Here is a 26538-nt window from a genome sequence, read left to right as displayed (position 1 = left end):
CGAGTTCAAGACCAGCCTGGGATACAAAGTGAACTCAAGGCCAGCCTGAACTTCGTAGTGAGACCCTGTCTCAAAAAAAGCAAACAAAACAAAACAAAACAAAAAACTATTTAAAAACCCACTTGACACAACAAAAGAAATATATGTAGAAGCAATGACTTTTTCCACAGCAAAACTGCGCATAACTTCCCTCCCTCACTGCCCACTTCATGTTTTCTGGCCTTCAGCCTGCATCTTGGCTATTCTACATTTTTTTTTCTTTGAGTCAAGGTCTGGCTATGTAACCCAGGCTGGCCTGGAACTCATAACCCTCCTGCCTCAGCCTACTGAGGACTGGCAGTACAAGCATGTGGCCTCACCCATGGCTTGTACAGTATTCTTTAGACCTGCTCAGGGTCTTTATACATGTACCATACCTTTGTTTTTAAAAAATCTGAGCTGTTGGTCACTCTCCCTTTGTAGTTTACTTTCCTCCTAAACTTTTTATTTAGAAACACTTCAAACTTATAGATATAGTGAAATAATAGCATAATAATGTTGCAGCAAAACTGAGTCAGGAAGGGAACGACTCCTGAGGAAGTCTGGAGGCAGCGAACAGCTGTATCTTACTTTTCCCAATTAACAAAGCCAGGTGGCAAACGCTTGTGGGCCAGCACTTTCACAGGAAGCACAAGCACGAGTTACAAAGTCGAGATAGAACAGCCTGGCTGTTCACTGAGTAGCTAGCAAGGGGAGATCATCGGTTACAAGGCTAGGTTAATGGAGCTTGTAACAATTAATAATCAGACATCCTGCAAGTTCAGTTACGCTCTTGTGGTTACAGGGGTCGAGAAAATAATTACTGAGCCATGAAGCAGTTAACAGAACTCGGCAGTTTCAAAAAGAACAAAGTTTTTAAAAGATCAATTTTACTGGACAGTTTCTCCCTTTCAATAACCATCCGTACACATTCATTCTTTTTTTTTTTTGGTGCTGGGAATTGAACTCAGGTCCTTGCACTTGCCAAGCAAGGCACTGTGCCACTGAGCTATATCCCCAGCCCACATTCATTTTGATTGGACAATTATTATCTTTTTTTCTTTTTTTTTTTTTGGTGCCAGGAATTGAACTCCTGAGTTCAGGAGTTGCGCTTACCAGGCAGGTGCTGTGCCACTGAGCTGTATCCCTGGTCCTGCCAATTATTATCATTTTGCCTTTTTGCATATAAATTTTTCCCTGGCCTTTTGACAGTAAGTTCCAGAAGTCATAACACTTCACACATCAAATGCTTTAACATTTATTATTTGATTAAATTTATTTTTTTAATTGACAAAAATTGTATATGCTTATGCAGCCCTATGTAATGTTCCAATACATGTATTCATTGTATCTTCTATCTATCTTCTCAAACATTTATCATTCTTTGAGGTAAAAACACTAAGAATCCTTTCTGCTAGCTTTTCTTTTCTTTACTTATACTGGGGATTGGACCCAGGGCTTTGCGTATGGTAGGCAAGTGCTCTATCACTAAGGTACATCCCCCAGCCTCTTTTTTTAAATTTTTTAATTTATTTTTGGTACTGGGTATTGAACTAAGGACTTTGTGCTTACCAGGCAGGTGCTTGTGCCACTGAGCTATATCCCCAGCCCTTCCCCAGCCTCTTTTTAAATTAAAAAATTTGTTTTGTTTTGTTTTGTTTTTTGATACAGTGTCTGGCTATGTAGTTCAGGCTGGTCTTAAACTTGCTATGTAGCCCACGCTGGCCTCTAACTTAGGGCAATCCTCTTGCCTCAGCCTCCCTGATGCTGGAATTACAGGTGTTTGCCACCACACTCAGCTAAATTTTTAAAAATTTGAGTCAGGGTCTTGATAAGTTGTTGAAGCTAGTCTTGAAGTTGCAATTCTCCTAACTCAGTCTCTCAAGTAGCCAGTATTACAGGCTTGCACTACCTTATCTGGTACCATAGTCAGTAAATTTGTATTTTCTGTTGTTTTTTCTTTCCATACTATATTGAAGGCAATTTCTTTCTATCTTCTAGTACATTTGTTCTATTTTCAGCTGTGTCTAATCTGTTTTTAACTCCTTCACTCATAGTGTTCATTTTGGTTACTGTATCTTTCAGTTCTAAAAGTTCTATCAAAATTTTCTGTAGTGCTTTTTTGTTTTGTTTTGTTTTGTTTTTTGGTTTTTTGGTTTTTCTCAGGTACTGGGAACTGAACTCACGACCTTGCGCTTGTCAGGCAGGCGCTTTTGCCGCTGAGCTAAATCCCCAGCCCCCTGTAGTGCTTTTTAATGGTTATGTATTTTCTACAGATTGTTTTATCTTTGTCTTTATTTTATCTAAAATTAAGGTCAGTGTTATTTTATGGTTGATGCCAGATAATTTTAATATGTAAGTCTTCAGGGGTTATTCATGTTTTCCAGTGATTGTACTGACCTTTGCAGTGTTTCCTTTTTTCTTTGTCTTTTTTTGACACAGGATTTCATAATGCAGTTCAGGCTGGGCTTGAACTCACTTTGTATCCCAGGCTGGTCTCAAACTTGAGGCAATCTTTCTGTGTCAGCCTCCTAAGTGCTGGGATTATAGGCGTGTGCCACCATGCCCAGCTGCATATTTCTTTTTCTTTTTTTTTTTGAGACAGGGTCTCACTATGTAGTTCAGGCTGGCCTTGAGCTCACTTTATAGCCTCAGCTGGCTTCAAACTCCCAATGATCCTCTCCTGCCTCAGCCTACCAAGTGTTGGGATTGCAGGTGTGTGCCACCACACCTAGCTCGATAGATAATACATTTCTGCAGTAAGCATATTGTCTGGAACCAAATATGCTTGTCTTTTCCATATGATCAGGGGCATTGTAAGAATGGGTCTATGTCAGTCCATGTTCAAGGACTGACCTTTCCTGGACCATCCAGTTAATAAATGGAATGGGTCTGTCCTAAAGTATGTATGTGTCAATGCATGTGTCAGGTATCTGGCTTTCTACTTGGCTAAGCTCTGGATTTTAATTTTTGTCCCTTTCCCTAAAGATTGCCAAACAACAGTTTGATTTCACAGTTATATCTCTCAGGTCAGCAAATGTCTCCAGGACAAAAACCACTTTAAATCCTGGATTTATTCTCTAGATTTTAGCTTCCTAAATGTTGGCCTAATGATTCTTTTTTTTTTTTTTTTTTTTTTTTTGGAGACAGGGTCTTCCTATGTAGTGTTCAGGCTGGCCTTAAACTCCTTATGTAGCCCACACTGGCCTCAAACTCAAGGTGATCCTCCTGCCTCAGCCACCAGAGTGCTGGGATGCTGGGATTACAGGTGTGCACCACCACACCCAGCAGGCCTACTGATTCTTCACTGCATTGTTAGCTTTCCAATGCTTTAATTTTTTTTCACTTTCTCTGTGTTTTAATTTCTTTTCAATCGGAGGACTAAGGCTGGGCATGGTGGCAAATGTCTGTAATCCCAGTACTCTGGAGGCTGAGGCAGGAGGACCCCTTTGAGTTCGAGGCCAACCTGGCCTACAAAGTGAGTTCAAGGCTGCCAGTTTGAACTGCATAGTGAGACCCTGTCTCAAAAAACAAAACAAAACAAAAAAACAACAAACCAAACAACCAAACAAACGAAAAAATCCAAAGTAATCGGAGGACTGGAATCAAACAAATACCCAGTCAGGTGCCTGGATTCCCTTAACTACCTGAAGATGACATTAAGAAGAAACAACCGGCCAGGGATATAGCTCAGTAGCACAAACTCCTGCCTGGCAAGCACAAGGTACTGAGTTCGATTCCTAAAAAAGTTCAAAACAACTCCAGGGACTCGCTAGGTTTCGTGTTTCATTTCTATTTCTCCCTGCCCTCACAGAGGACAACAAACTGATTTTCCCTTGACCGCTGGACTTACGCACCCATGCCAACAGTGGGACCCTCTTTTTTAAGTTTCTTGCCCAGTGGTACTGGGAACACAAAATAGCCTATGGGCAATCTCAGCTCATGATTTATAAATTGTTCTTGGTGTTCCCTGTAGAAGCTGTTATTCCTTGGGTCTTGTTTTTTTTTTCTTTCTGAGACAGGGTCTTGTTTACTTGGGTCTTGAAGGCTCCAAATCAGCCAGAACCTAGAACTGCAAGAACAGGAAACATTTTGCAAAAGTCCTTAGAGGAGGCAGCCCTCCCGCTTTTGCTCCCTGGTTCTTGTCTGTTAAGAAGCCCTACACATATTGTTCAGCAAAGTGGTGTTTCTTAAGAATCCTAAAATAACTGAATGCTGGGCTCATAAGCTGCCTTTCCAATTACACGGAATTAGCCTACTTGTTATTTTCAGTATTTTAAAATGGAAACATTTTACTTAAACACAGAGAGAAGTGCACAAATCTTGTGTAGCTCAGTTAAGTTTCAAAAAGGGAATAAACCCAGGTAACCCCAGGCAAGTAAGAAAAAGAACCTTATTTAAACTCAGTGGCTGCTGCCCCTGCCCTTTGCAGGTGGAAAACCTATGGCATGCATGCTATTTTCTTCTAGGACAAAAGATGTTAATGCAAGAGTTGTTGTTATTATTATTATTATTATTATTATTATTATTACTATTATTATTTTGTCTTTTTGAGACAGGGTCTCACTATGCAACTCAGACTGGTCTTGAACTCACTTTGCAGCTCAGGCTGGCCTCAAACTCACAATGATCCTCCTGCCTCAGCCTCCTGAGTGCTGGGATTACAGGTATGAGCCACCATGCCCAGTTTAAGAGTTGTTTTTAAACTGAAACGTCAGTATTCGGGTTTAATTTCATTGTTGGCGCTTTGCGATAAATAAGTAGGTTTTGGGTTGCAGTTTGGACACTTGTCTCTAAAAGGTTTGCCATCCCTGTGCTAGTATGGCTATGTAACTACATAAAAGGAACCATACAACATGTCCGCTTTTGCATTTTGCTATTTTTGTTCAATACTGAGTTGTTAAGATTCTCTCATGTTGTATAGTAAGAGTTTGTTCTCACATGGCTTTCTTTGCTTTTGCTGTGGATGCTAGGGATTGAACCCAGGGTCTTGCGCCTGTGTTCTACCAATGAGCTACACCCCCAGCCCGCAAGATGCTGTTTACTCCATTCTACTGCAGGTGGGCCAGGCAGCTATTTCCAGCTTATACTTATTACAAATAATGTTGCTTTAAACATTCTTGCACTTTTTTTTTTTTTTTTTACATCCATATATCCAGGAACTGGCTTAGTGAGATATTAGGTATTATGTCCAGCTTTAGAACAAGTATATCCCCTCTCCTTCAGTACTGGTGATTGAATCCAGGTTCTTTCCTAGGCCAGGCAAGCTCTCTACCACTAAACTAAATCCCCAGCCCTTTAGAAATTTTATTTGCAGCCAGGCATGGTGGTGCACGCGGGTAATCCCAGCACTTGGGAGGTTGAGGCAGGAGGATTGTTTTGAGTTCGAGATTAGCTTGGGCTACAAAGTGAGCTCAAGGCCAGCCTAAACTACACAGTGAGACCCTGTCTCAAAAAGTGGAAAACAAAATTTTTTTATTTGGAAAACAATAAAATGAAGAAAAAAGTTTATTCTGCGACAGGGTCATGCTAAATTGCCCAGGTTGGCCATGGATTTATGATCTTTCTGCCTCAGCCTCCTGAGTAGCTGGGATTACATCATGCCCAACAATTAGCATACTTTTTATTCCTGGTTTCGAGTCACCTCTGATACCCTTGTCCTCAAAACCTTTTGATTTCCAGGGGCTAAAAAAAAAAAGCACCAGTACTGTCTTTGGATTTTTTCAGAACTCTGCAAGTTCTGATCCTGGTGCAGGGTCAGCAGTGAGAAGTACCTCACAACTCTCATTTGCCAAAGATGATTTTAAGGCATGGTGATGGTAAGATGGGTCTTGACTTTGAAATATTAATCTTGCAATTGTGAAACAAGGTATATCGCAGAAACACCAAGGACCAAGCCCTGGGAACTTTGACAGAGGATGATCGGGGAGAGAGACTGAAGGAAATGCCCGTGTAGCAGGCAAGGGGCAAGGGTCAATGGTGTCACAGGAGTTGACCGACCAGACAGATGGTGAACAGATCTCTAAATCTATTGAAATAGTGGCTACAGTGAGTTTAGTAGCAGCTGTTTCAAATAGAATGGCAGCAACATAATCCTCATTAAATTGGGAGGGACTTGAAAACAAGGCAACAGAAAAGGAATATAAACAAAATCTGCTTTGAAAGGGTGAAAAGAAACAGGGTGACAATCAAAGGCAGACTCTGGTTTAAGAAAAAGCTACTGAGGGGCCAGAGATACAGCTCAGCGGCACAAACGCCTGTCTGGCAAGCATAAGGTCCTGAGTTTGATTCCCGGTACCAAAAAAAAAGAAAAGAAAAAAGAAAAAAGAAAAAAGAAATCACACCTATAAGAAAAAGCTACTGATTTTGAAAAAGGAAATATTAGATTATGTTTGCATACAAATTTTCATCATGATTCAAAAGCGATGGTGGGGAAATGAATGGTACAGAGGAGAAAGGGATAGTTGTATCAGGGAAATTCTTCAGGACCCAAGGAGAGGAAATAAATTTAGATGGAGTAGAAAGACAGGGAGAAGCGGCAGCTACCAGTGAAGTTCGGGGACTGGGTTTAGTTGCAGAAAAATAATATAACTTTTGTCAAATCACCATTGTCAGGCCAAAGAACTGCCCTATTCTGGACATTAACTTTCCTTTCTCAAATGTGAGCGTGTGTTAACTGGGCGTGGGGGTGTATGCCTGTAACACTAGCATTCTGGGAGGCTGAGGCAAGAGGATCGCGAATTCGAGCCCAGCACTGTCAATTTAGCCACTCAGCGAGACCCTCCCTGGCTAAAAATAAAAAAATAAAGGACTGGGGATGTAGCTCAGTGCAAAGGCCCTGGGTTCAATTCTCAGTACTGCAAAACAAAACAGGCACAAATCTGAGAGCACAAGTGGACGAATTACCTCTCTCACCTTTAGCTACACACCAGCCGCTCACCTGTGAGGGAGGGCAAAGGACTAGCCACGTAACTAAAGGTCAGCTAGGCAGGAAACTTCCGCTCCACCTAGCCCATCTCCGGCCACCCAGCTGTCACCAACCTTCCGCCACTGCTTCAGCAGGGTAGGGCCTTGCAGCTTCCCGCTCCTCTACGGGTAAGAGGCGTGGCTCGAGCTGCGGGACCGGAGAGCGCCCCGGGACCCCCTGGGAGCTCCCTTTTACTTCCCCACCCCGACTGATCGCGCGAGGCTCTTTTCCCCGTGCGCGCTCTCGTACGCCCGTGCGCGCGCACGGCGGGATGCGCCTGCGCAGAGCCTCCAGGAACCCCCGTGCCCCCGTGCGGTTCTGGCGCCTGCGCTCTGCGGGTTTCAGGGCCTCCCGGCCTGAGGGAGAGGAGCAGGGAAGATGGCGGCTGTTGTGGAGAATGTAGTGAAGCTGTAAGTGGTTGTTTCTTTCTTAGGCCGGGGGTGGGAGGGTGTCTTCTAAAGGACCCGGGAGTAGGATGCGGTGCGGGAAGGAGACAAGGCGGAGAGAGGGACATGCCGGGAAGGCCATGTCGCGACTGCTACTTAGGAGGGCAAGAGAACGCTCAGGAGAAGACGTTGCGCTTCTTTGGAAACTTGTGGAGGCCCTGAGGGGGGCACACGGGAGCCCCTGATGGCAGCCTCCCTGCGGGGCCGAGCGGCCGGTGTGCGCAGGGTTTCCGGGTCCCGCGCGTGGTTTCCGGCTGCGTGCGAGAGACTCCCGGTCCTGGCTCTGCTCGCGAGCCGGCCCGGTCCGGGGAAGCCGGGCCCAGGCCCCGGGAGGCCCCTCTCCACCCGCCGCCGGCCCCCGAGCGGCCGGCCCCGCGCCCCTTCCGGGGTGCAGGACTCCGAGGCTGTTTTGTTCTGCACAGCCCGGTGACATTTAAGGGGTAGTCCCGTAGCAGGTACCCAAGAATAACAACATTCTTGGGGAGAATTGGTGGAGCAGCACAAACAGAAGGGAAGGAACTTCCGGGCAGTGGGTCTTTGGGCCATTAGCGCCCAGGCGCTGGACAGAAGTGGTCCGGAATAACCTGCAGCAACCTCTGGGTGGGCGTTCTCTGTACCGAGATGCAATTGTGCTCGTCAGACTCCGAGCGAAGTTAATAGGTGTCGGGAAGAGAACGACTGGCCCGTTAGCTGCTCCCCGTAAGTTAAGGATGTTTGGGGACTTTGATGTAGTCCAGGCTCCGTCCTCCCTGAAGAAGCCGAGTGAGTTTTGAAAAGGGCTTGTTACTGCCCAGTGGCAAATGCAGCGAGCTCCTTTCCGTGCCACCCTTAGGTTTGATGCGAGGGTAGGAAAATTGAGAGGTGTCTCGGGGTGTCTAGATCTTCAGGCAGGGCGTTTGGATTTTGATTGGATGACAAGGTAGAGGTCCGGGAGTTGTTCTAAGGGACTTACAGTTTCTCTGTCGTGGGCTGAGCCCCACTCTTCCCAGGAGCCCCTTTTTAAGGTTTAGCCCCGCCCCTCCGCCGTCCTGGAGCCCTTTTCCTCTAGAGCGTGTTCCCACTTCCATTAAGCTAAGTGCCTTCTCTTGTGGCTTTTTTTTTTTTTTTTAACTTGCTTTTTGCTCTATCTGCTGCCTCTTTCAGCCACCCATCCTCCCAACACTATTATCTTGCTGATCTGCCCACTGTAGTTTCCCTACCTCTCTCTCCAGGCTGACATTTTCCTCAATTTAGAAATGATACTGTTGATCTACGCTTTTTATAGTTATCCTTCCTTCCGGAGTCAGATGTTCTTTTGTTTCCCTGCCTTTCTCTTTGTTGACTTCTTCCATCCCATTGTAAGGGGAGATTTTGCACCGGTTTCATAGTGGCCGAAAAAGAATCAAAGCTTCTACCCTGGAAATCTTACTATACTAGGGGAATATTAGACTTGCCTAGATTTTAAAAGTTACATGTAATGAGGGTCTACGTGTTGAAAGATTTTCTTCAGGAAAATGGGTTGCCAACCGTTTTGTGTAGTGTTATAAGTGACAGGTTGTACATTTCAGTAGAGCATGACTTCTCATTTCTCTTAAAAAACTATAGAGAGAACCTGGCATGGTGGTGCATGCCTGTAATCCCAGCACTCCAGAGGCTGAGGCAGGAGGATTGTTGCGAGTTTGAGGCCAGCCTGGCCTACAAAGTGAGCTTAAGGCCAGACTGAACTGCGAAGTGAGACCCTGTCTCAAAAAGACAGAAAAAACAAAAACAAAACAAAACAAAAACCATATAGAGATTGTGAAGGTCACCAGCCACTGTTTCCTGAGTACTGCTAGTAAGAAACCAGCTTTATCCTCCTCAGTTCTAACTGCAAAGGACAGTGAGCCTTAATTACTGCATTTCTCCACAAAACTTTCTTCTAAGAAGGGCCTTGTATTCTGCCTGTACCATTCTCACCCTGGAAAGAGATGCTTTTCTGACAGTTCTCTTGATTAGAATGTGACCTAGCCTTTTGACAGCTGGAAGTATGCATTGGGGTCAGGACTACAAGCTCATCTTTTCTGACTTTCATCTGGTCCAGGGAGAAGAATTTTCCTCTTTGTAAATTCTCTGTTCCTCCCAAGTGTGATGTCAGAATTGAAAGTCTTTGAGGGGTCTTACTAGGGTAAGATACTAACATAAAACAACTGGGTGCTGATGAGTTTAGAAACTTTCTGAGTTAGATAACAAGAGCTAGAGAATGTCAACTTGAAGTTTTTTGCTATAGCAGCCTTAAGTTCCTAAGAGCTCTCCTTCTCATTCTCTCTTGCTATCTCTTCAGATCCTGCCCCCAACACATTTAAATGTTTCATTCCAGTCCTCCTACCCACAAGGCTGCTTGCCCCACCTTCTGAAATTGCACCTAAGTTATAAGAGTTGAGACAGAACATCTCTCATCCATTCCCCAAATGGTTTCCTGCCTCCTTGCTTGACTTTACAGCTTTCAGACAGTCTGGCCCTTCCTTCTGTTTGACTTCCAGTGTCAGGATCAATTCCCATCAGCAGAAACAAAGGAGCTGCTGCACTCAGCCTTGTTTATCCAATTTTCCTTTGCGTGGTGAGGACGTGGCTGCCTCCTGAAAGCTAGCACATGTGAGCCTACCCCTTTCTCCACTTTGCTCTCCAACATAAGATTCATGCCTACCTCAAATTACAGTCATTACAGCTCATTGACTGTAGTCAGGCTGTACTTGTGGTGTTGCTAACTGTGTGTGGTGTGTGTCTTTTTCATTTGCTGGAAGCATGCTAAGCTGTACAGTTGTTCTATTGTGGCTGCTCAGTGACAGCCTCCTCAGATTTTTTTGGTGGGGGTGGGGGGGAGGTTTCTGGTACCGGGAATCGAACTCACAACCTCGCGCTTGCCAGGCAGGCACTGTGCTGCTGAGCTAAATCCCCAGATCCCCCCCCTTTTAAAAAAAAATTTGCTTTTTTTGTTGTTTTTTTTTTTTGTTTTTTTTTTTTCCATTACCGGCAATCGAACTCATGACCTTGTGCTTGCCAGGCAGGCGCTGTGCTGCTGAGCTAAATCCCAGCCCCTCCTCGTCAGATTTGAGAGCAGGGTTTGTTGTTGTAACTCATGTCATGGACACAAGCCATAGAAACTCAACTCTGACCAGCTCTCGTGCTAGGATTTCTCTCTCAGAATCCTGATACATTACAGCTTACTTAGTCCGGCCCCTCCAATCTGTAGAAGAGAAATTGAGGTCTGCACAGGTCAACTAAATGTTCACGTTCTTGTGGTGATATGTCCCAAAGAGCTTCATGGGTAATGGGGAAAAAAATCACCTGTGCCCTTGTTCATTTTAAGATTGATTTTGAATTTTGGGCTGGGGTGTAGCTCAGTGGTAGAGCACAAGCCTAGCATGTAGGAGGCCCTAGGTTCTATCCTTAGCATTGATGGGGGGTGAGGGAGATTGAGTAAATATAAATAGGAATTGTTAGAGTTAGTTTAGCCTCCATTACACCCTGAAGGACAAGAATGAGATCAGGTCATTGGACATGCTTCTTGGAAGCACTTAATTCCTGCCACTGTGGATTTTCCTAGCTTGTTAAAGCAGATAAGGATTTATCCTTGTTCTGCTTTCAGACTGAGTCTTTCTGAGTTCAAGAAGATTCTTTTCTATATAAGTTGGTTGTGTAAGAATAGGGAAGGTCATTAGGTGGGGTGTAGAGCATACAGGTTTTCTGTCAGTAGTGTTGCTCACTAAAAGCTTTCCCTGGAGGCCTGTAGGGTTTTTTGTTTTTATTTTTTGGTGTTTTTGAGACAGGATTTTGCTATGTAATTCAGGCTGTCCTTGAAATCATTGTGATATATAGCCCAGGCTGGCCTCGATCTTGCCTCAGTCTCCTGAGTGCTGGGATTGCAGATGTGCACCACTTCCCCTAGTTGCGTGCAGGTTCTTAATCTCTTGGTTACACAAATGTTACCATCCTGTGCTACTTCTTGAATGGCTCTAATGTAATTTCCTAAAAACATTTTGATAAGTTCCCTAGACCTTGGGGAACTCTTCCCTATTTGTCAGAAAGGGGTAACTTGCTCAGAGTTGTGAAGACTAATATCTTAAGTAGCATGGGGCTGGGTACATGAGAAGAATGGAATGAGCATCTTTTTTTAAAACATTTATTTCTTCTCCTATTTTCTTTTTTTATAGTGGTGGCCCTCAGGCATAGGGCCTTGTGCATACTAGGCAAGCACTCTACCACTGAGCCTCTCTTTCATTTTTTGTGGGTTAAGACTTAAGTCTGCTTAGACACATTAGACACATGATGAAATCATGTATCCTGTTGGTAATATTTTTGTGAAAAAAATTTTTTTGTTGTGCTGTGGATTAAACCCAGGACCTTCACACAGAGGTCTGCGTCCAGACCTGTGTTTGTTTGTTTGTTTTGTTTTGTTTTTTTGGTTTTGGTTTTTTCCCAGTACCGGGAATCGAACTCAACCTTGCACTTGCCAGGCAGGCACTGTGCCGCTGAGCTAAATCCCCAGCCCCTGTTTGGTTGTTTGTTTTGTTCCTTTGTTTTAATTTTGAGACCAGCTCTTGCTAAGTTGCCCTGGCAGTACTTGAATTTGTGTCAGTAATTTTTTTGTAAAATGCCGTTTCTTATGACAACGTAGTGAAGGGGCTCTGTGTCCCACGAGGCAGCAGTGGAGGCAAATAGAACCAAAGAAACAGATTCCCAGTCCCCCGAGAGCTCTTGAGCAGCAGTGGGCTGGGGAGGGGGGTGGCTTAGCACCTGGTGCCCTGCCTTTTATCTTCCTCGCAGCCTTGGGGAGCAGTATTACAAAGATGCCATGGAACAGTGCCACAATTACAATGCCCGCCTCTGCGCTGAGCGCAGTGTGCGCCTGCCTTTCTTGGACTCTCAGACTGGAGTGGCTCAGAGCAACTGTTACATCTGGATGGAAAAGCGACACCGGGGTCCAGGTGAGAGTGTAGACTGGGGGAAGGAGACTCAGGAACACAAGAGGGATGAGGTACTTGAGAGGGTTCCACCGTGCACCCCACCAGTGGATGAATTGGGCTTCCCATGATTAGAAACCAGGGAGGATGAAGCAGGTAGCTTCACCTCAGCACCTTTGCTTTCTGCATCGCTGAGGCCGTTATTGGGCTTCTGGAGAACTGTGTGTTAGCCAAGACTTCTCAGCTTGTCTGTTTTTCTATCCTGCCTGGCCCTCAGACTGTCACTGTCAGCATCTCTTTCTTGCTGTAGAGCTCAGAGGGGACAAATTCAGCTAGAAAGTGGCATTGTTTTCTAGGGCTAGATTAAGACTTGACTAAGCTTCCTTCCTTAGGCTTGGCCTCTGGCCAGCTATACTCCTACCCTGCCCGGCGCTGGCGGAAAAAGCGACGTGCCCACCCACCTGAAGATCCTCGGCTTTCCTTCCCATCTATTAAACCAGGTAAGAGACACAGCCCAAACAGGGCCATGGCCTGCTAATCACCTATTGTTACCAGACCTGTGCTAGGTCCTGCAGGTACTAAAGTGAATTAGGTGTGATTCTTTCCTTCCAGGAACTCAGTCTAGTAGGAGAGACGGGTAAATAGCTAAGTTATGGTGTCACGTGAACCAGTGTGTCTTGGTGCCCAGGCAGCCAGAGAACGGAAGACAGTGGTTGACTGTGGTTGACTCTAGCACTGTGTAGAGTAAGAGCTTCAGCCTTTCTGAGCTTTGCTTTGCCTTGACCATGTTACAGACACAGACCAGACCCTGAAGAAAGAGGGACTCATCTCTCAGGATGGCAGCAGTTTAGAAGCTCTGTTGCGCACTGACCCCCTGGAAAAGCGAGGTGCCCCGGATCCCCGGGTTGATGATGACAGCCTAGGCGAGTTTCCTGTAACCAACAGTCGAGCACGGAAGGTACAAGATTGTCCCTATGGCTAGGGAAGCTTTGATGGAGACCAACCTCCTCCTTGTGGGAGGCTACCAGTTAGCAGATCTGAAGCAAATCGGTGGTCGGGCGCTTGCAGAGCGTGCGTGAGGCCCAGGTTCCCATCCCCAGCACTGCCAGTAATCATGATGACAGCAGCTGAATGATAAGCTGAGGCAGCACTGCAGCTTTGAGTTCGTTCTTGTCCTGACCAGCTTCTCTGCTGCTACTCTGTCTTTTCCTTCTAAGTACTTCCTCTTACTCATCATCTTTTGCACAAAAGTTCTTGTCACAAAAGTTTTTTGGTGCCTGGGGTTACATAGATGAAGCAGACCTGGTCCCCACCAACAGCAAGCTAACACCAAATTTAAAATAAGAGCAAAAGATACAATAAACATTTCCATGTGCTTCCTCCTTCAACCTCAGCAATCTTAGGAGGTAGGTCCTTTGGTCTCCAGTTCCCAGACAGGGAGGCTGAAGCACAAGGAGGTGGGCTTGGTGGCAGTGGCACACACCTCAGCACTTGGGGAGCCTGCAGCAGGAGGATTACAAGTTTGAGCCCAGCTTGGGCAACTTAGCCACTTAATGAGACCCAGCCTCAATGAAAAGTAAAATGCTAGAGATGTAGCTTAGTGCACAGGCCTTCCGTTCAATCCCTAGGACTGCCAGCAAAAACTTCCCACAAAGTCACACAAGCAATAAGCTCTCATTTAATGTAGGTCATGAGCATTAGAAAGGAACCACTGACACAGTATTCTACCAGGGTGACTACTGGGGCGTGGCTACTAAAGCTTCCATGGCTGCTTGGGCTGTCAGGGAAGCTTTGTGGATGCCTGGCTCTTGGTTTGGCCACTCAGTGATACTTTGAGTGGCATTCTAGTCTAAGGGAACTGCATGAAGGGACACAGGAAGGAAAGCATTGAAAGGAGCTGCAGTGAGGCAGTAGGGTAAGGAATGAGGCTGGCGTGGGCAAGGCCGGATCACAGTAGGTTCTGGGTAGCCGTGGCCAGTGCCATTTTGACGGAGCTTTTGGATGCATGCTATGTCTGTTCATTCTGACCCTCCTGTCGACTCAGCGGATCTTAGAACCAGATGACTTCTTGGATGACCTTGATGATGAGGACTATGAAGAAGACACTCCCAAGCGTCGAGGCAAAGGGAAGTCCAAGGTGAGCAGCTATTGTGCCGCCTGCAGTAGAGGGCAGGATGACAGGAAGGCCTGTGTTTTATGTCTTGTGATTGCTGCTCTCAAATGAGATCAGCAGCCACTCCCAGGAGAGTTTAATCCTTCCAGCCCAGACACCCTACTAAGGGCATCTTTTTGCTCTTGTTGGCAGGGTAAGGGTGTGGGCAGTGCCAGGAAGAAGCTGGATGCTTCCATCCTGGAGGACCGGGATAAGCCCTATGCCTGTGACAGTGAGTTCCTCATGAGTGGGTGGGTAGTCCTTGCCTTGGGCCCAGCTCCTGCTCCAGATGAGGGGGTGGTATTCTTGCCCCGAGCGGGTAAAGCAAGCCTGGGCTCTCATCCTGCCCACAGACTGTTTCCCCCAAGACCTGTGGGAAGCCCAGTCCTCAGCTCCACAGCGGGTGGGACTTGCATGCTCTGGGAGAGATGTCTGCTGTGCCCCAGGGTGGGGGTGTGGGCGGGCTCCCAGCAGGCAGGCTTGGCCTCTCCATGGGCAGCGTCCAGGTCTGCTGGTCCATCATGCCGGGGGACAGGGGGCCAGCCCTGAGGTTTTCATTGTCTGTTCTCTTTCCCTCTGCTTTGGCTCGCCTCACTTGTGTGCTTCTGCCCTGGAGCACCAGCGCTGCTGGGGTTCTGTCTTGCTTTTTTGGCTCTCCTGCTGCTGCTGTTGCCCCTGTCACAAGTGTATCAAGGCTTCCTTCTCATGACTTTTCTTTCTGTCTTTCAGATAGTTTCAAACAAAAGCATACCTCGAAAGCGCCCCAGAGAGGTAGCTCTCTCAACTTTTCAGACTTTCGGTTTTCCTATCCCTATTTCCCTCCCTTGTTTTTCCTGCCTTTCTCATCTCCTGTGATGCTAGGTTTGAATCTCTGAAATGGCATGGGGTTAGAGCCATGGAACTGTGGCTTACTCCACTCCTAACTACTGTTTGTCTCCCACAGACCCACAGACTTACTCCTAGGGCCACCAGCCTAGCGTTTGGGTGGTCCCAGAAACATCACAAGGAACTCCTTAGCAACAGATCCATTTGCTCCCCCTTTCCCAAACAAGCACTTGGTGGTCAGCTAATGTGCCCACCGTCCTGTCAGCTCCTCCTCCCTTTATTCCTTCCTGCTCACCCCCTTGCCTTTCTTAGTGTAACTGTTCAAGATGACAAGATGCTTGTGGGGCTCTGCTTTCTTACTGGTTGGGCTGGGAAGAGTATTGACGTGGGAGTGTGTTTGAATTCTTGGGGGTCAGGCTTCCCCATCTGGCTCAGTTGGTAGTGGTCCCCAGAAAAGAGCCCTACTCCTTTGTCTATTCTTCAGGGATGGGTTACATGGTACATAGGGCGTAGGATGAGCCTCCCATTTTTCTTTTTCTTTTTTTTTTTTTTTTTTTGTCTTTTTGAGACAGGGTCTCGCTATGCAGTTCAGGCTGGCCTTGAGGTCACTTTGTAGCCCAGGCTGGTCTCGAACTTATAGTGATCCTCCTGCCTCAACCTTCCGAGTGCTGGGATTACAGGTGTGCACCACCACACCCAGCAAGCCTCCCACTTTTACTAAGGATCAAATTTGAAGCCTCTTTGGTCTCCTTCCCCTTCCTGTCATAATGCCAAGCCATCGGACTTTTTTTCCTTTTTTGACCTGGAGCTCTTCAGATTGTAATTGTCCCTAGGGCAAGTGGCATTGTAATGAGGGCCCCCCAGAAGCTAACATGGAAAGAGTGGGGGCTGGGCATTTAGCTCAGTGGCACAGCACCTGCCTGGCAAGCGCAAGGTCGTGAGTTCAATTCCCGGTACGGGGGGCGGGGGAGGGGGAGGAAAGAGGAGAGCTCCGCAGAGATCCAGGCCCTGATGCTCCTGGCTGAGGGAGGGGTCATCACTAAGGGTTGTCCCAGAACAGGACTGCTCAGGGCCAAGTGATTGCCCGTGATTGCCTGTGCCTCATGAGGTGCCCCCTAGCTTTCAGGGGTGGGATGGGCCATCCTCACATCCTAACACCTTTCTCTACAATCTTCCACTCACTCAGTTTGTGGGAAACGTTACAAGAACCGACCTGGCCTCAGCTACCATTATGCCCACTCCCACCTGGCTGAGGAGGAGGGTGAGGACAAGGAAGACTCCCAGCCCCCCACCCCTGTTTCTCAGAGGTCGGAGGAACAAAAGTGTAAGCTGATGTGTCAGGGTGGGTGGGCAGCGGGAGAAGAGGCAGCCTGGGTATGAAAGCCCCTCTCTGCAGGGATGTTGGGTGACTCAGCATCGGCAAAACTCTTCTCACCCTGTAGCCAAGAAAGGTCCTGATGGATTGGCTCTGCCCAACAACTACTGTGACTTCTGCCTGGGGGACTCAAAGATCAACAAGAAGACAGGACAACCCGAGGAGCTGGTGTCCTGTTCTGACTGTGGCCGCTCAGGTACCTCCATCCTCAGGGAGAGGGCTGCCATAGCAACTGTCCTGGGGCTCACGGCCTGCTGACTCCAAGTGTGTCAGGCAAACAGCTCTTCGCTCCTCTCCTGCTTGGAGCCATAAGTTTCACTCACCTCCCCCCACAGGGCACCCATCCTGCCTCCAGTTCACCCCTGTGATGATGGCAGCTGTGAAGACCTACCGCTGGCAGTGCATCGAGTGCAAATGCTGCAACCTCTGCGGTACCTCCGAGAACGATGTGCGTGGCCTGCTGTGCCCACTCCTGGGTTGCTGCTGCTCTCCCCATGTTCCTGCCAAAGCACGCTTTCTCCTAAAAGAGAGCAAGATCCCTCATGCCCCTGTCCAGCATCCCCATCAGAACTTGGATTTGGCAAATCACATATCTTGGCCACCTATTTTAGGTCAAAGACTGTTCAAGGCTCTAAAAGTCCTAAAAACAGAGGAGGTCCTTGTTCTCATAGAATAGCAAGGACAGAAGCTTCGTATGCTATACCTTAAAGAAAACAGAGCCAGTGATATGATAGAGTAACTGGTTATTGATTGAGATTATGGTCAGAGATGGCTTTTCTGAGGAGGCTAGCTTGTTGTAGGAATTTGGATGATACCAAGGAGCCAGAGCCAGCAGGTTTAGAGATAGAGCATTCCTGAGAAAGGAGCAGCCAAGGCAGAGCCTTCAGGTGGGAGCCTGGTATATTGAGAAGGCCACTGTGGCTGGCTGGAGCCTTCCTTTTTGCAGAACATAGGAGGGGATGGACCAGAGAGATGGGCACAACCAGGTCTGTGAGGCCTTGGATTCTTTCAGCAGGTAGGGGACCTAGTGATTGAACCTGGGACCTTTCACATGCCGGGCAGCTACTCTACCATTGAGTTGCACCCAAGCCTTGGATTCTTGCTATTGGAGGCTTTTAATGAAGTGAGTGATATGTTGTGTCTCACATTCTATTTATTTATATTTACTTTTTATTATTTTGTAATGCTTGGAATCCAACACAGAGCCTTGAACATTCTAGGCTAGTCATGGCAAACCTTTTAGAGGTTTCAATGATGCAAAGAGCCCACTGCAGCACGTGTGCTGTAGGTTTGCCACCAATGTTCTAGGTAAGTGCTCTGCCACTGAGCTACAGCTCAGCCCTTCTTATTGTACTTTGTTTTGTTTTGTTTTGTTTTTTTGTCTTTTTGAGACAGGGCCTCATTATGCAGTTCAGGCTGGCCCAGGCTGGCCTCGAACTCACAAGGATCCTCCTGCCTCAGCTTCCCAAGTGCTGGAATTACAGGCATGCGCCACCACACCCAGCTTATTGTACTTTTTTTTTTTTGGTTTTTCTCCGGTACCGGGAACCGAACTCACGACCTTGCACTTGCCAGGCAGGCGCTTTTGCCGCTGAGCTAAATCCCCAGCCCAGCTTATTGTGCTTTGAAATAGGTCTCACCAAATTGCCCAGGCTGCCCTTAAATTTGTACATCTCCTGCCTCAGCCTCCCAAGTGAGTGGGATTATAGGCATGTGCCACCATGCCCATATTATCTTTCTTTTGGTAGCAGGAATCAGACTCAGGACCTTGTGCTTGTTAGGCAGGTGCTTGTGCCACTGAGCTACATCCCAGGCCCCATATTATCTCACATTTTAAAAAAAAATAACTGGCTGCCAGGCATTGTGGCATAGCTTTGTAATCCCAGCACTCAGGAGGCTGAGGCAGGAGGATCCTTGTGAGTTGAAGGCCAGCCTGGGCTCCAAAGTGAGTTTAAGACAAGCCTACCAGCCTGAGCTGCATGGCAAAACCCTGTCTCAAAAAGATAAAAACAAACAAACAAATAAACAAAAAACCCGCTGTGCTGCGGAGAAGGAATTGTAGGGGAAGAGTAGAGGCATGTGATCAGTCTGGGAGCTCTGGCAGGATTAAGGTGAAAGGATGACCATGTCTTAGTCTAGAGTGGAGGTAGACAACCATTATTTCCTGCCCAAAGATTGTGGAATCTATTTTTACTTGCCACCTCTCCTTCTTAGTAGCAGCAGTTCCCAGAAGCCCTCTTCCTGTCCTCCCAACCCCAGGTGGCTTCACTGTGGCACATAAATCATTGAACCCCCTTTCTCTTGTTTACCTTCTATAGGACCAGCTGCTCTTCTGTGATGACTGTGATCGTGGCTACCACATGTACTGTCTTACCCCATCCATGTCTGAGCCCCCTGAAGGTAAATGGGCAAGAACTTTTTATTTATTTTTCAGACAGGGTCTCACTGTGCAGTTCAGTGCTACTCACTGTGTAGTGGAGGCTGGCCTCGAACTATTGGCAATTCTCTTGCCTCAGCCTCCTGAGTGCTAGGATTACAGTCATGTGCCACCACACCCAGCCAAGTGGGCAAGATCTTTTACTCAGAAAAATTTATCTGTCTCTCTGTCTGTTTATTTATCTATTTATTTATTGGCTTTTTGAGACGGGGTCTTGCTCTGCAGTACAGTCTGGCCTTGAACTCACTATGTAACCTAGGCTGACCTCAAACTCTCAGTGATCCTCCTGCCTCAGTCTTGCATATGCTGGCATTATAAGGCATTTGCCACCAGCTGTCAGAACAATTATTTTATTAGTAATTTAGAAAATCACCTGCACAGTAAATACTGAGTTCTTTCTTTTTTGTTTTTTGTTTTTTTTAGTTTTTTGATTTTTTTTTCCAGTACCAGGAATCGAACTCACGACCTTGCACTTGCCAGGCAGGTGCTGTGCTGCTGAGCTAAATCCCTAGCCCCAATACTGAGTTCTATGTTCTCTATATTATCAGCTGTTTATTCTTCCAAATTAAAGAGTAAGGCACCTTGCCTTGAGTCAGTTCAGAATGCTTTCCTAGCATTTCAGCCTATGGGGTTTTTTGGGATTTTTTTTTTTTTTTTTTTTTTTTTTTTTTTTTTTTGAGACAGGGTCTTGCTATGCAGTTCAGGGTGGCCTTGAGCTGACTTTGTAGCCCAGGCTGGCCTCGAACTCACAAGGATCCTCCTACCTCATCCTCCGAAGTGCTGGGATTACAGGCATGCGCCACCACACCTGGCATTTTTTTTTTCTTTTTTATTTTTTTTTGGTACTGAGAATTGAACTCAGGACCTTGTGCTTGTCAGGCAGGTGCTTGTGCCACTGAGCTATATCCCCAGCCCCAGCCTACAGGGTTTAACATTTTACACACTATCATCAGATACATTTGCAAACACAGAAAATCAGTAGCCTATGAAAAAACATGTTGAGCAGAAAATAGTCACCCACCCAGAAAGAGAGTTTTGTCTTCCTTCATCCAGTCTAGAAACTTAAGTTGGTCACCTCTCTGATGGGAGGCTTCTGTAACTTGAGAGATTTGAGAGTTCATTGACCCCCAGAGGCTGAGTGCATCTCTCTGCATCGCCAGTAGTTTAATAATGCTTCAAAATCACCGTGAAACCAGAAAGTGGTTGTTTCTCCAACTCCTCCTTTAGCTGGACTCTGTGCCTAAACCCGTCTTGTGTAGAATCCAGGCCTAGGCAGCCAGGTTTGGTGGTGCACACCTATAATCCTGTCACTCCTGAGGCTGGGGCTAGAGGATCACTGTGAGTTTGAGGCTAGCCTGGGCTATATTGTGAAATTTTTTCTTAAAAAAAAAAAGAGAGAAGAGAAAGGAAATCCAGGACCTTGCTAAAAGGGACAAAAATGTGCCATATCTATTGTAGAAGATGTGGGCCAGCATTCCAGGAGAGAAAATAATTTGCTGTGTTCTGGAAGTTGGCTTGTAATATAGGTCACACTCCAGTCACCCTCTAGAAAATGAGGCCACTAACAAAGTCTGAAAGTTCTTTAGTAGCTAAAGGGGAGCACTCAGCCATGCCCAGTTTATAAACTGTATTTGGGAAAGAGCTGAGTAATCATCAGATAATTGGCTTACAGATGAAATCTAGAGTAACTGCAAAAGGTCCTTTGGTTCTGTTGGACACCAAAGTTGTGGATAGCTGCAGGCCTATGGGTGACACCAGATGGTCTGAGGCTCTGTGTCAGGGTCTGCAAACTGGGGCCTGTGGGCCAAATCTAGCTGCAGCTAGTCTACGTAGCTTGTGAGCCATGAGTGGGTTTTACTTTTTTTGTATGTTTGGTTTTTTGAGACAAGGTTTCCCTATATAGTTCAGATTGGCCTTGAACTCACTATGTAGCCCAGGATGGCCTTGAACTCAGAGTAATCCTCCTGCCTTCCTCCTGAGTGCTGGGATTACAGGCATGCACCACAACACCCAATTTGGGTTTTACATTTTTAAAGAGAGTTAAAAAGAAAAGCTGGGCTGAATGACATATTTATAATCCCAGCACTCTGGGAAACTGAGGTAAGAGGATTGATTGCAAGTTGAGTCCAGCCTGAGCAATTTAGTAAGACCTTGTTTCAAAACAAAAAGGGCCGGGTGTAGTGGTACATGCCTGTAATCCCAGCACCCGGCGGGGGGCGGGCAGACACAACACTGAGGCAGGAGAATTGCTTGCCTCAAAAAGACAAAATAAAAATTTAAATTTATTATTATTACTTTTTTACTTTAAATGTATTTATTTGTTATTATTATTGGGTTTTTGTAATGTATGTGGTGCTGGGGATCAAACCCAGGAACTTGTGCATGCAAGGCAAGAGCTCTACCACTGAGCCACATCCCCAGCCCCTAAAAATTTAAATTTAAAAAAATAAAATACTGGAAAAGTCAATCCTCAGTATCCCCTCCCCCCCAAAAAAAATTGTGAGTGAAACTACCTCGCAAAGCTTAAAATATTTAACACTTTGTCTTACTCTTCATAGAAAAACTGGTCTGCCCCTGCTCATTAACCTTGGAGTTAGAAAGGATCGTCCTCTTCCTTTTTTTGCGGGGGGAGTAGGGTGGGAGGGATTGAACCCCAGGACATTACACTTGCTAGGCAAGTGCTTTCTCACTGAGCTGCATCCCCATTCTTTCTCTTACATTTTAAAATCACATAAAGTCCTGGAAGAGCTGATAAAAGCTCTGGTGATATGGTTATTTTTCTCAAAAAGGACAACTATTTCCTGTTTTTTCTTTGAAATTAGGTGGAGGAAATAATAGATTTGTTCATCACAGTTCTCTCCTTTTCCTCTGACTGTGTCCTGGCCCTCGCTCAGGCATGGAGTGATGTGGCAACCTGGCTCCCGTTGCAGTGTTTCATGGAAAGCACCAACTATGTCAAATTAGAATTGGCTTCTCTGGGGCTCCTGGTCTACCTTTGGGGCCTGATGAGCAAGTGTGATTCTTCTGTAATCACAAGTCCAAAGCTGGAGCACTTCAGTAACTTGTATCTATCTGCCCAAGCCCTCCTGAAGCCCAGAGATGCTGATTCAACAGGACCAAGGGGGCCTGGGTATCTGTGCTCTGCATTTGTCCCTCAATTGATCAAGCCTTTCATCTCCGTGAAGAGTGACCTTTCACCGTGTTTGAAGGGGAAAGGTCCCTCCCAGCTCAGGACAGCCTTGAAGTTGCTGCACAAAGCCTCTATCTTACTTGCCGGAGACAAAGTATGAGAGTGGATGGGCCATAGATGGGACTGTGTAGAGTCCACCCTGACCTCGTTATGCTTCTTTGCAGGAAGTTGGAGCTGCCACCTATGTCTGGACCTGTTGAAGGAGAAAGCCTCCATCTACCAGAACCAGAACTCCTCCTGATGTGCCGCTCCTAGCTCCCCACACACCTAAGGGTGTCTCTCTCCTTCACTTTGTTTTTTCATATCCACTCTTACCTTCTTCCTTTCTTTCACAAGTCCAGAACTTTGGGGTGGTCATGCCAACCTGCCATTGGCAACAGCAAGCAGAGGTAGCAGCTCTGACCGCCTCTGGCCCCAGGTCCTCAGGGAGAAAGGAGTGGCTCCCTGCCCCAAGGTATTCCTGTGGGCCCAGCTTCTCTCTGCTGTCTGTGAAGTGCATTCACTCTGCTTGCCTTGGGCCCAGGCCCTGGTGATCACAGGGTTCAAACCATGTCCTCTGAGAAAGAGTGGGAGAGCAGCTCACTCATCTCGGCCTGGCCTCCAGTCTGGTCTCCAGGGTTCTCCTTCCCCCAGAGCTGAGCCAGGCTGGGCCTCCACCAGGAGCAGCTGGGAGTGAGCAGGCTGGGGCCATGCTCTCCAGCAGCTTTCCATGCCCTTTGTGCTGCTTCACCTTGCCACCTCCCTCCAGGGTGGCCCTCTGTGCCCTCTGTCCTGCCACTCTGAGTCCTTTGAGCCAGGACTCTCTCCTGGCTCTTCCCTGTCACACCCCTCCCAGGGGAGTAGCACCTGCACCTGTCCTGTGCTTGCCTGGCACCCTCATGGGCAGTCTCTAGTACCCCAAGCACTCACTCCTTCAGGATTCCTGTCTTCTGCCTCCCTCCCGTTCCCTTTGTTTTGTGAGGAGAGGGGATGCCTTGGGGCTAGGCCAGCAGCTTGGGGGCCATGGGGAGCCGTTGGATAATGTGCCTGTTTTTTAACTCGACAAAAAAGCCTACCTCCAAAATCCCCTTTTTGTTCTTCCTGGACCTGGGCATTCAGCCTCCTGCCCTTAACTGAATTGGGAACGTCTGCCTCCTGCTTGTGTCTCCTGGCCCCCTTGTCACAGGGGAGCCACATAAACATTCACTTCTCTGCACACACTCTAGCAGCTGGTAAGATCTTCATGTCCTGATTCATTGGATTTCTGCTCAGCACCACCAACATTAAGTAGGAAGGGGAGAGTCTGTGCCAGGACACCACCAAGTGGCCTTCCCCCTTGGCTGTGGGCAGGCGCTAACTCACTGTCATTTTGGAGTTGAGGTCTTTTTCCCCTCTTTAGTTCCTGTACTCTATAAACATTAGTAAAAAATAAACATTTTTACAGAGCCCTCTGCTGGATGGTTTGTCTCCTGACTCTCCTGGTCAAGAACTTTGTTCCTTAGGGCAGTAGGGGTTTTTTGTTTTTGGGGTTTTTTTTTTGGTTTTGAGACAGAGTCTCACTGTGTAGTTAGTATGGTCTTGAACTCACTGTGTAGCCCAGGCTGGCCTTAAACCCAAAACGAGAAAAAAAAAAAGTCAAAACGATCTTCTTGCCTCTCCCTCACCAGTGCTGGGATTACAAGTGTGTGCCACCACTCCTGGCAGGACAGTGGGTTTTTTTTGCTGGGCGTGGTGGCACATGCCTGTTATCCCAGCACTTGGGAGGCTGAAGTAGGAGGATCATTGCGAGTTTGAGGCCAGCCTGGGGTACAAAGTGAGCTCAAGGCCAGCCTGAACTGCATAGCGAGGCCCTGTCTCAAAAAGACATACATACATACATACATACATACATACATACATACATACATACAGCCTTGGGCTGAGGATATAGCTCAGCAGCACAACACTTGCCTGGCAAGCTCAAGGTTGTGAGTTCAGTTCCCAGTAAAAAGAAAAAAAATAGCCTTTCTCCTTCCAAAATCAAACTTTCTTTGAACTAAGATATAAAGTAGATATAAAGTTGGTTATTTTGTTTTAACTTATTAAATACAAGTTTAGAACAGTTTATAAAGAACAATGAAGCTGTTTTGAACAAAACAATTTGAGTTAAAGTCAACTTTAGCATTCTGTTTTTTTAAGAAAAAATTTTAAAACATAATAGGGTAACTGGTTAATACATTGCATATTGTTATCTTTAAATTACTCAGAGTATAAGATATAGGCATTTAATTGTCCAAATAATATTAGCACAAAAATTTTCCATGAACTAAATTACTATAACTATCTTGTATATACATATGTATTTTTTTCTTTTCCCTTCTTTTCTCCTTGTCCCATCCCAGTTTCCTTTTGAACACTTTCATCCCATTTTACAATATCTATTGTACATTTTGGATATTACTTTTTCAGCTTCTCATACTAGGGAGACAAGATGTTTGCACGTGTGTGTCCGGTTAATTTCACTTGTGAGTACGGTCTCGAGTTGCATCCATTTACCTATAAAAGTCTCCTGTTTATCCTTTATGGCTAAGTCATACTCTGCTGTATAAAAAGACCACATCTTTTTTATCCATTCCTTGGTTGATGGGCATTTGGGTTGTTTCCAACATCTAGCTATTGAAAATTTGTGTTGCTATAAACATAGGTGCACATAAATCACTGTGGAACATTTTTAATTCTGGGAAGATACCTGGCAGGGGAATAGCTGGGTAGATGGGACCTCCTCCAATCCTGGTTTTTAAAGGAATCTCCACACTGATTTCCACAGTGGTTGCACTGGTCTACACTCCCACCAATGGGGGAAGTCGTCTTTTTTTCCCTACATCCCCGCCAGCATTTGCTACTGGTTGATTTGTTGATGGTAGCTGTTCTTTGTGGGGTGAGATGGAATCTCAGTTTTAATTTGCATCTCTCAAATGACCAGTTTGAGAGATACTTAATATAGTGTATTCATCTCAAATGCCCATTTTTGGATTGGGTCTTTAAATTTGGGAGATCTGGTATTTTTGAGTCCTTTACATGTTCTCAATAGTAATCTTATGTCAGGAACAGCTGGCAGAGGTTTTTTTCCACATTGTTGGTTGTCTTCACTCTTGGTGGTTTCTCTTGCTGTGCAAAAGCTTTTTAATAAAGTGAGAGCCCAGTTGATTCTTTGTGATATTTCCTGTGTGATTGGGGTTTTATTCATAAAGTCTTTGCCTACAGTAAGAGTTTTACCTATTCTACCTTCTAGCAGATTTAATGTTTCTGTTTTAATATTGAGACCTTTGACCCATTTTGAATTTAGTGCATGGTGAAAGATACAGGTCTGATTTTAATCTTCAGCATGTGCAAAGCCAGTTTTTCCAGCACCATTTATTAAAGAGGCTTTCTTCCAGTGAACAACAGGGTCTCACTATGCAGTTCAGGCTGGCCTTCAACTCACTGTGTAGCCCAGGCTGGCCTCAAACTCAAAGCAATCCTCCTGCCTCAGCCTCCTTAGTGTTGGGTTTACAGACTTGCACCACCATGCCTGGCTGGGTGAATGTGTTTGGCACCTTTGTCATAGATAAGATGGCTGAGTATGTCTGGAGTTGTTTCTGCGTCTTCTAATCTGTTCCACTGGGAAAAAAAAATTTTTTTTTGCCAATACCATGCTGTTTTTATCACAGTAGCTTTATAGTATGATTTCAAGTCAGGGATTGTGATGCCCCCCTGCCTTGCTTCTGTTGCTCAGAGTTGCCTTCACTATTCTAGATCTCGTTTGGTTCCAAATGAATTTTAGGATTGTTTTTTCTAATACTGTGAGATAGGCTGTTGGAATTTTGATCAAAATTGCATTAAATCTATATAACAGTTTTGGAAGTATAGCCATTTTCACTATGTTGGTTTTTCCTACTCAAGAGTAAGGGATATCTTTCCTTTTTTTTTTGGTCTTTTTGAGACAGGGTCTCGCCATGCAGTTCAGGCTGGCTTTGAGCTCACTTTGTAGCTCAGGCTGGCCTCAAACTTGCAACGATCCTCCTACTTCAGCCTCCTGAGTGCTGGGATTACAGGCATGTGCCACCATGCCAAGCTTCTTTCCATTTTCTGATATCCTCTTCAATCTTATTTTTTTTCAGAGTACTGTAGTTTTCAATGTAGTCATCTTCCTTTGTTAGATTGATTCCTAAGTATTTCATTTTTTTGGATGCTGTTGTGAAAGGTGTTGTT

At 46.0% G+C, this 26538-nt stretch overlaps 1 protein-coding gene across 3 annotated transcripts; it reads left to right on the top strand.

The window, feature by feature from the left end:
* The first annotated feature begins 7268 nt into the window (after positions 1–7268).
* Positions 7269–23756, top strand: Dpf2 (D4, zinc and double PHD fingers family 2). 3 transcript variants are annotated; one of them, XM_013514218.1, is made up of 13 exons: positions 7322–7395; positions 9930–10041; positions 12214–12374; positions 12743–12850; positions 13145–13308; positions 14395–14487; positions 14656–14734; positions 15232–15273; positions 16514–16651; positions 16770–16898; positions 17038–17150; positions 19021–19102; positions 22494–23756. In XM_013514218.1, exons 3-13 carry the CDS (start codon positions 12242–12244, stop codon positions 22568–22570), a joined length of 1158 nt encoding a protein of 385 aa, XP_013369672.1. In that variant the 5' UTR covers positions 7322–7395; positions 9930–10041; positions 12214–12241; the 3' UTR covers positions 22571–23756. The 3 variants fall into 3 exon arrangements, with proteins under 3 accessions (XP_013369671.1, XP_005384557.2, XP_013369672.1); XM_013514217.1 differs by lacking the exon at positions 9930–10041 and having other exon boundaries at positions 7269–7395; XM_005384500.2 differs by lacking the exons at positions 9930–10041; positions 15232–15273 and having other exon boundaries at positions 7269–7395.
* Positions 23757–26538: the final 2782 nt, after the last annotated feature.

Source organism: Chinchilla lanigera, unplaced genomic scaffold (assembly GCF_000276665.1).
Source record: "Chinchilla lanigera isolate Chin_1 unplaced genomic scaffold, ChiLan1.0 scaffold00021, whole genome shotgun sequence".
In the NCBI taxonomy this organism is placed as follows: Eukaryota; Metazoa; Chordata; class Mammalia; order Rodentia; family Chinchillidae; genus Chinchilla; species Chinchilla lanigera.
This window is presented reverse-complemented; position numbering and strand designations above follow the sequence as displayed.

Coding starts and splice junctions, on each gene's coding strand:
- Dpf2 (XM_013514217.1), top strand. CDS start 7,364: ATGGCGGCTGTTGTGGAGAATGTAGTGAAGCT. Junction 12,851..13,144: donor CTTCCCATCTATTAAACCAG/GTAAGAGACACA, acceptor ACCATGTTACAG/ACACAGACCAGACCCTGAAG. Junction 14,488..14,655: donor GAGGCAAAGGGAAGTCCAAG/GTGAGCAGCTAT, acceptor TCTTGTTGGCAG/GGTAAGGGTGTGGGCAGTGC.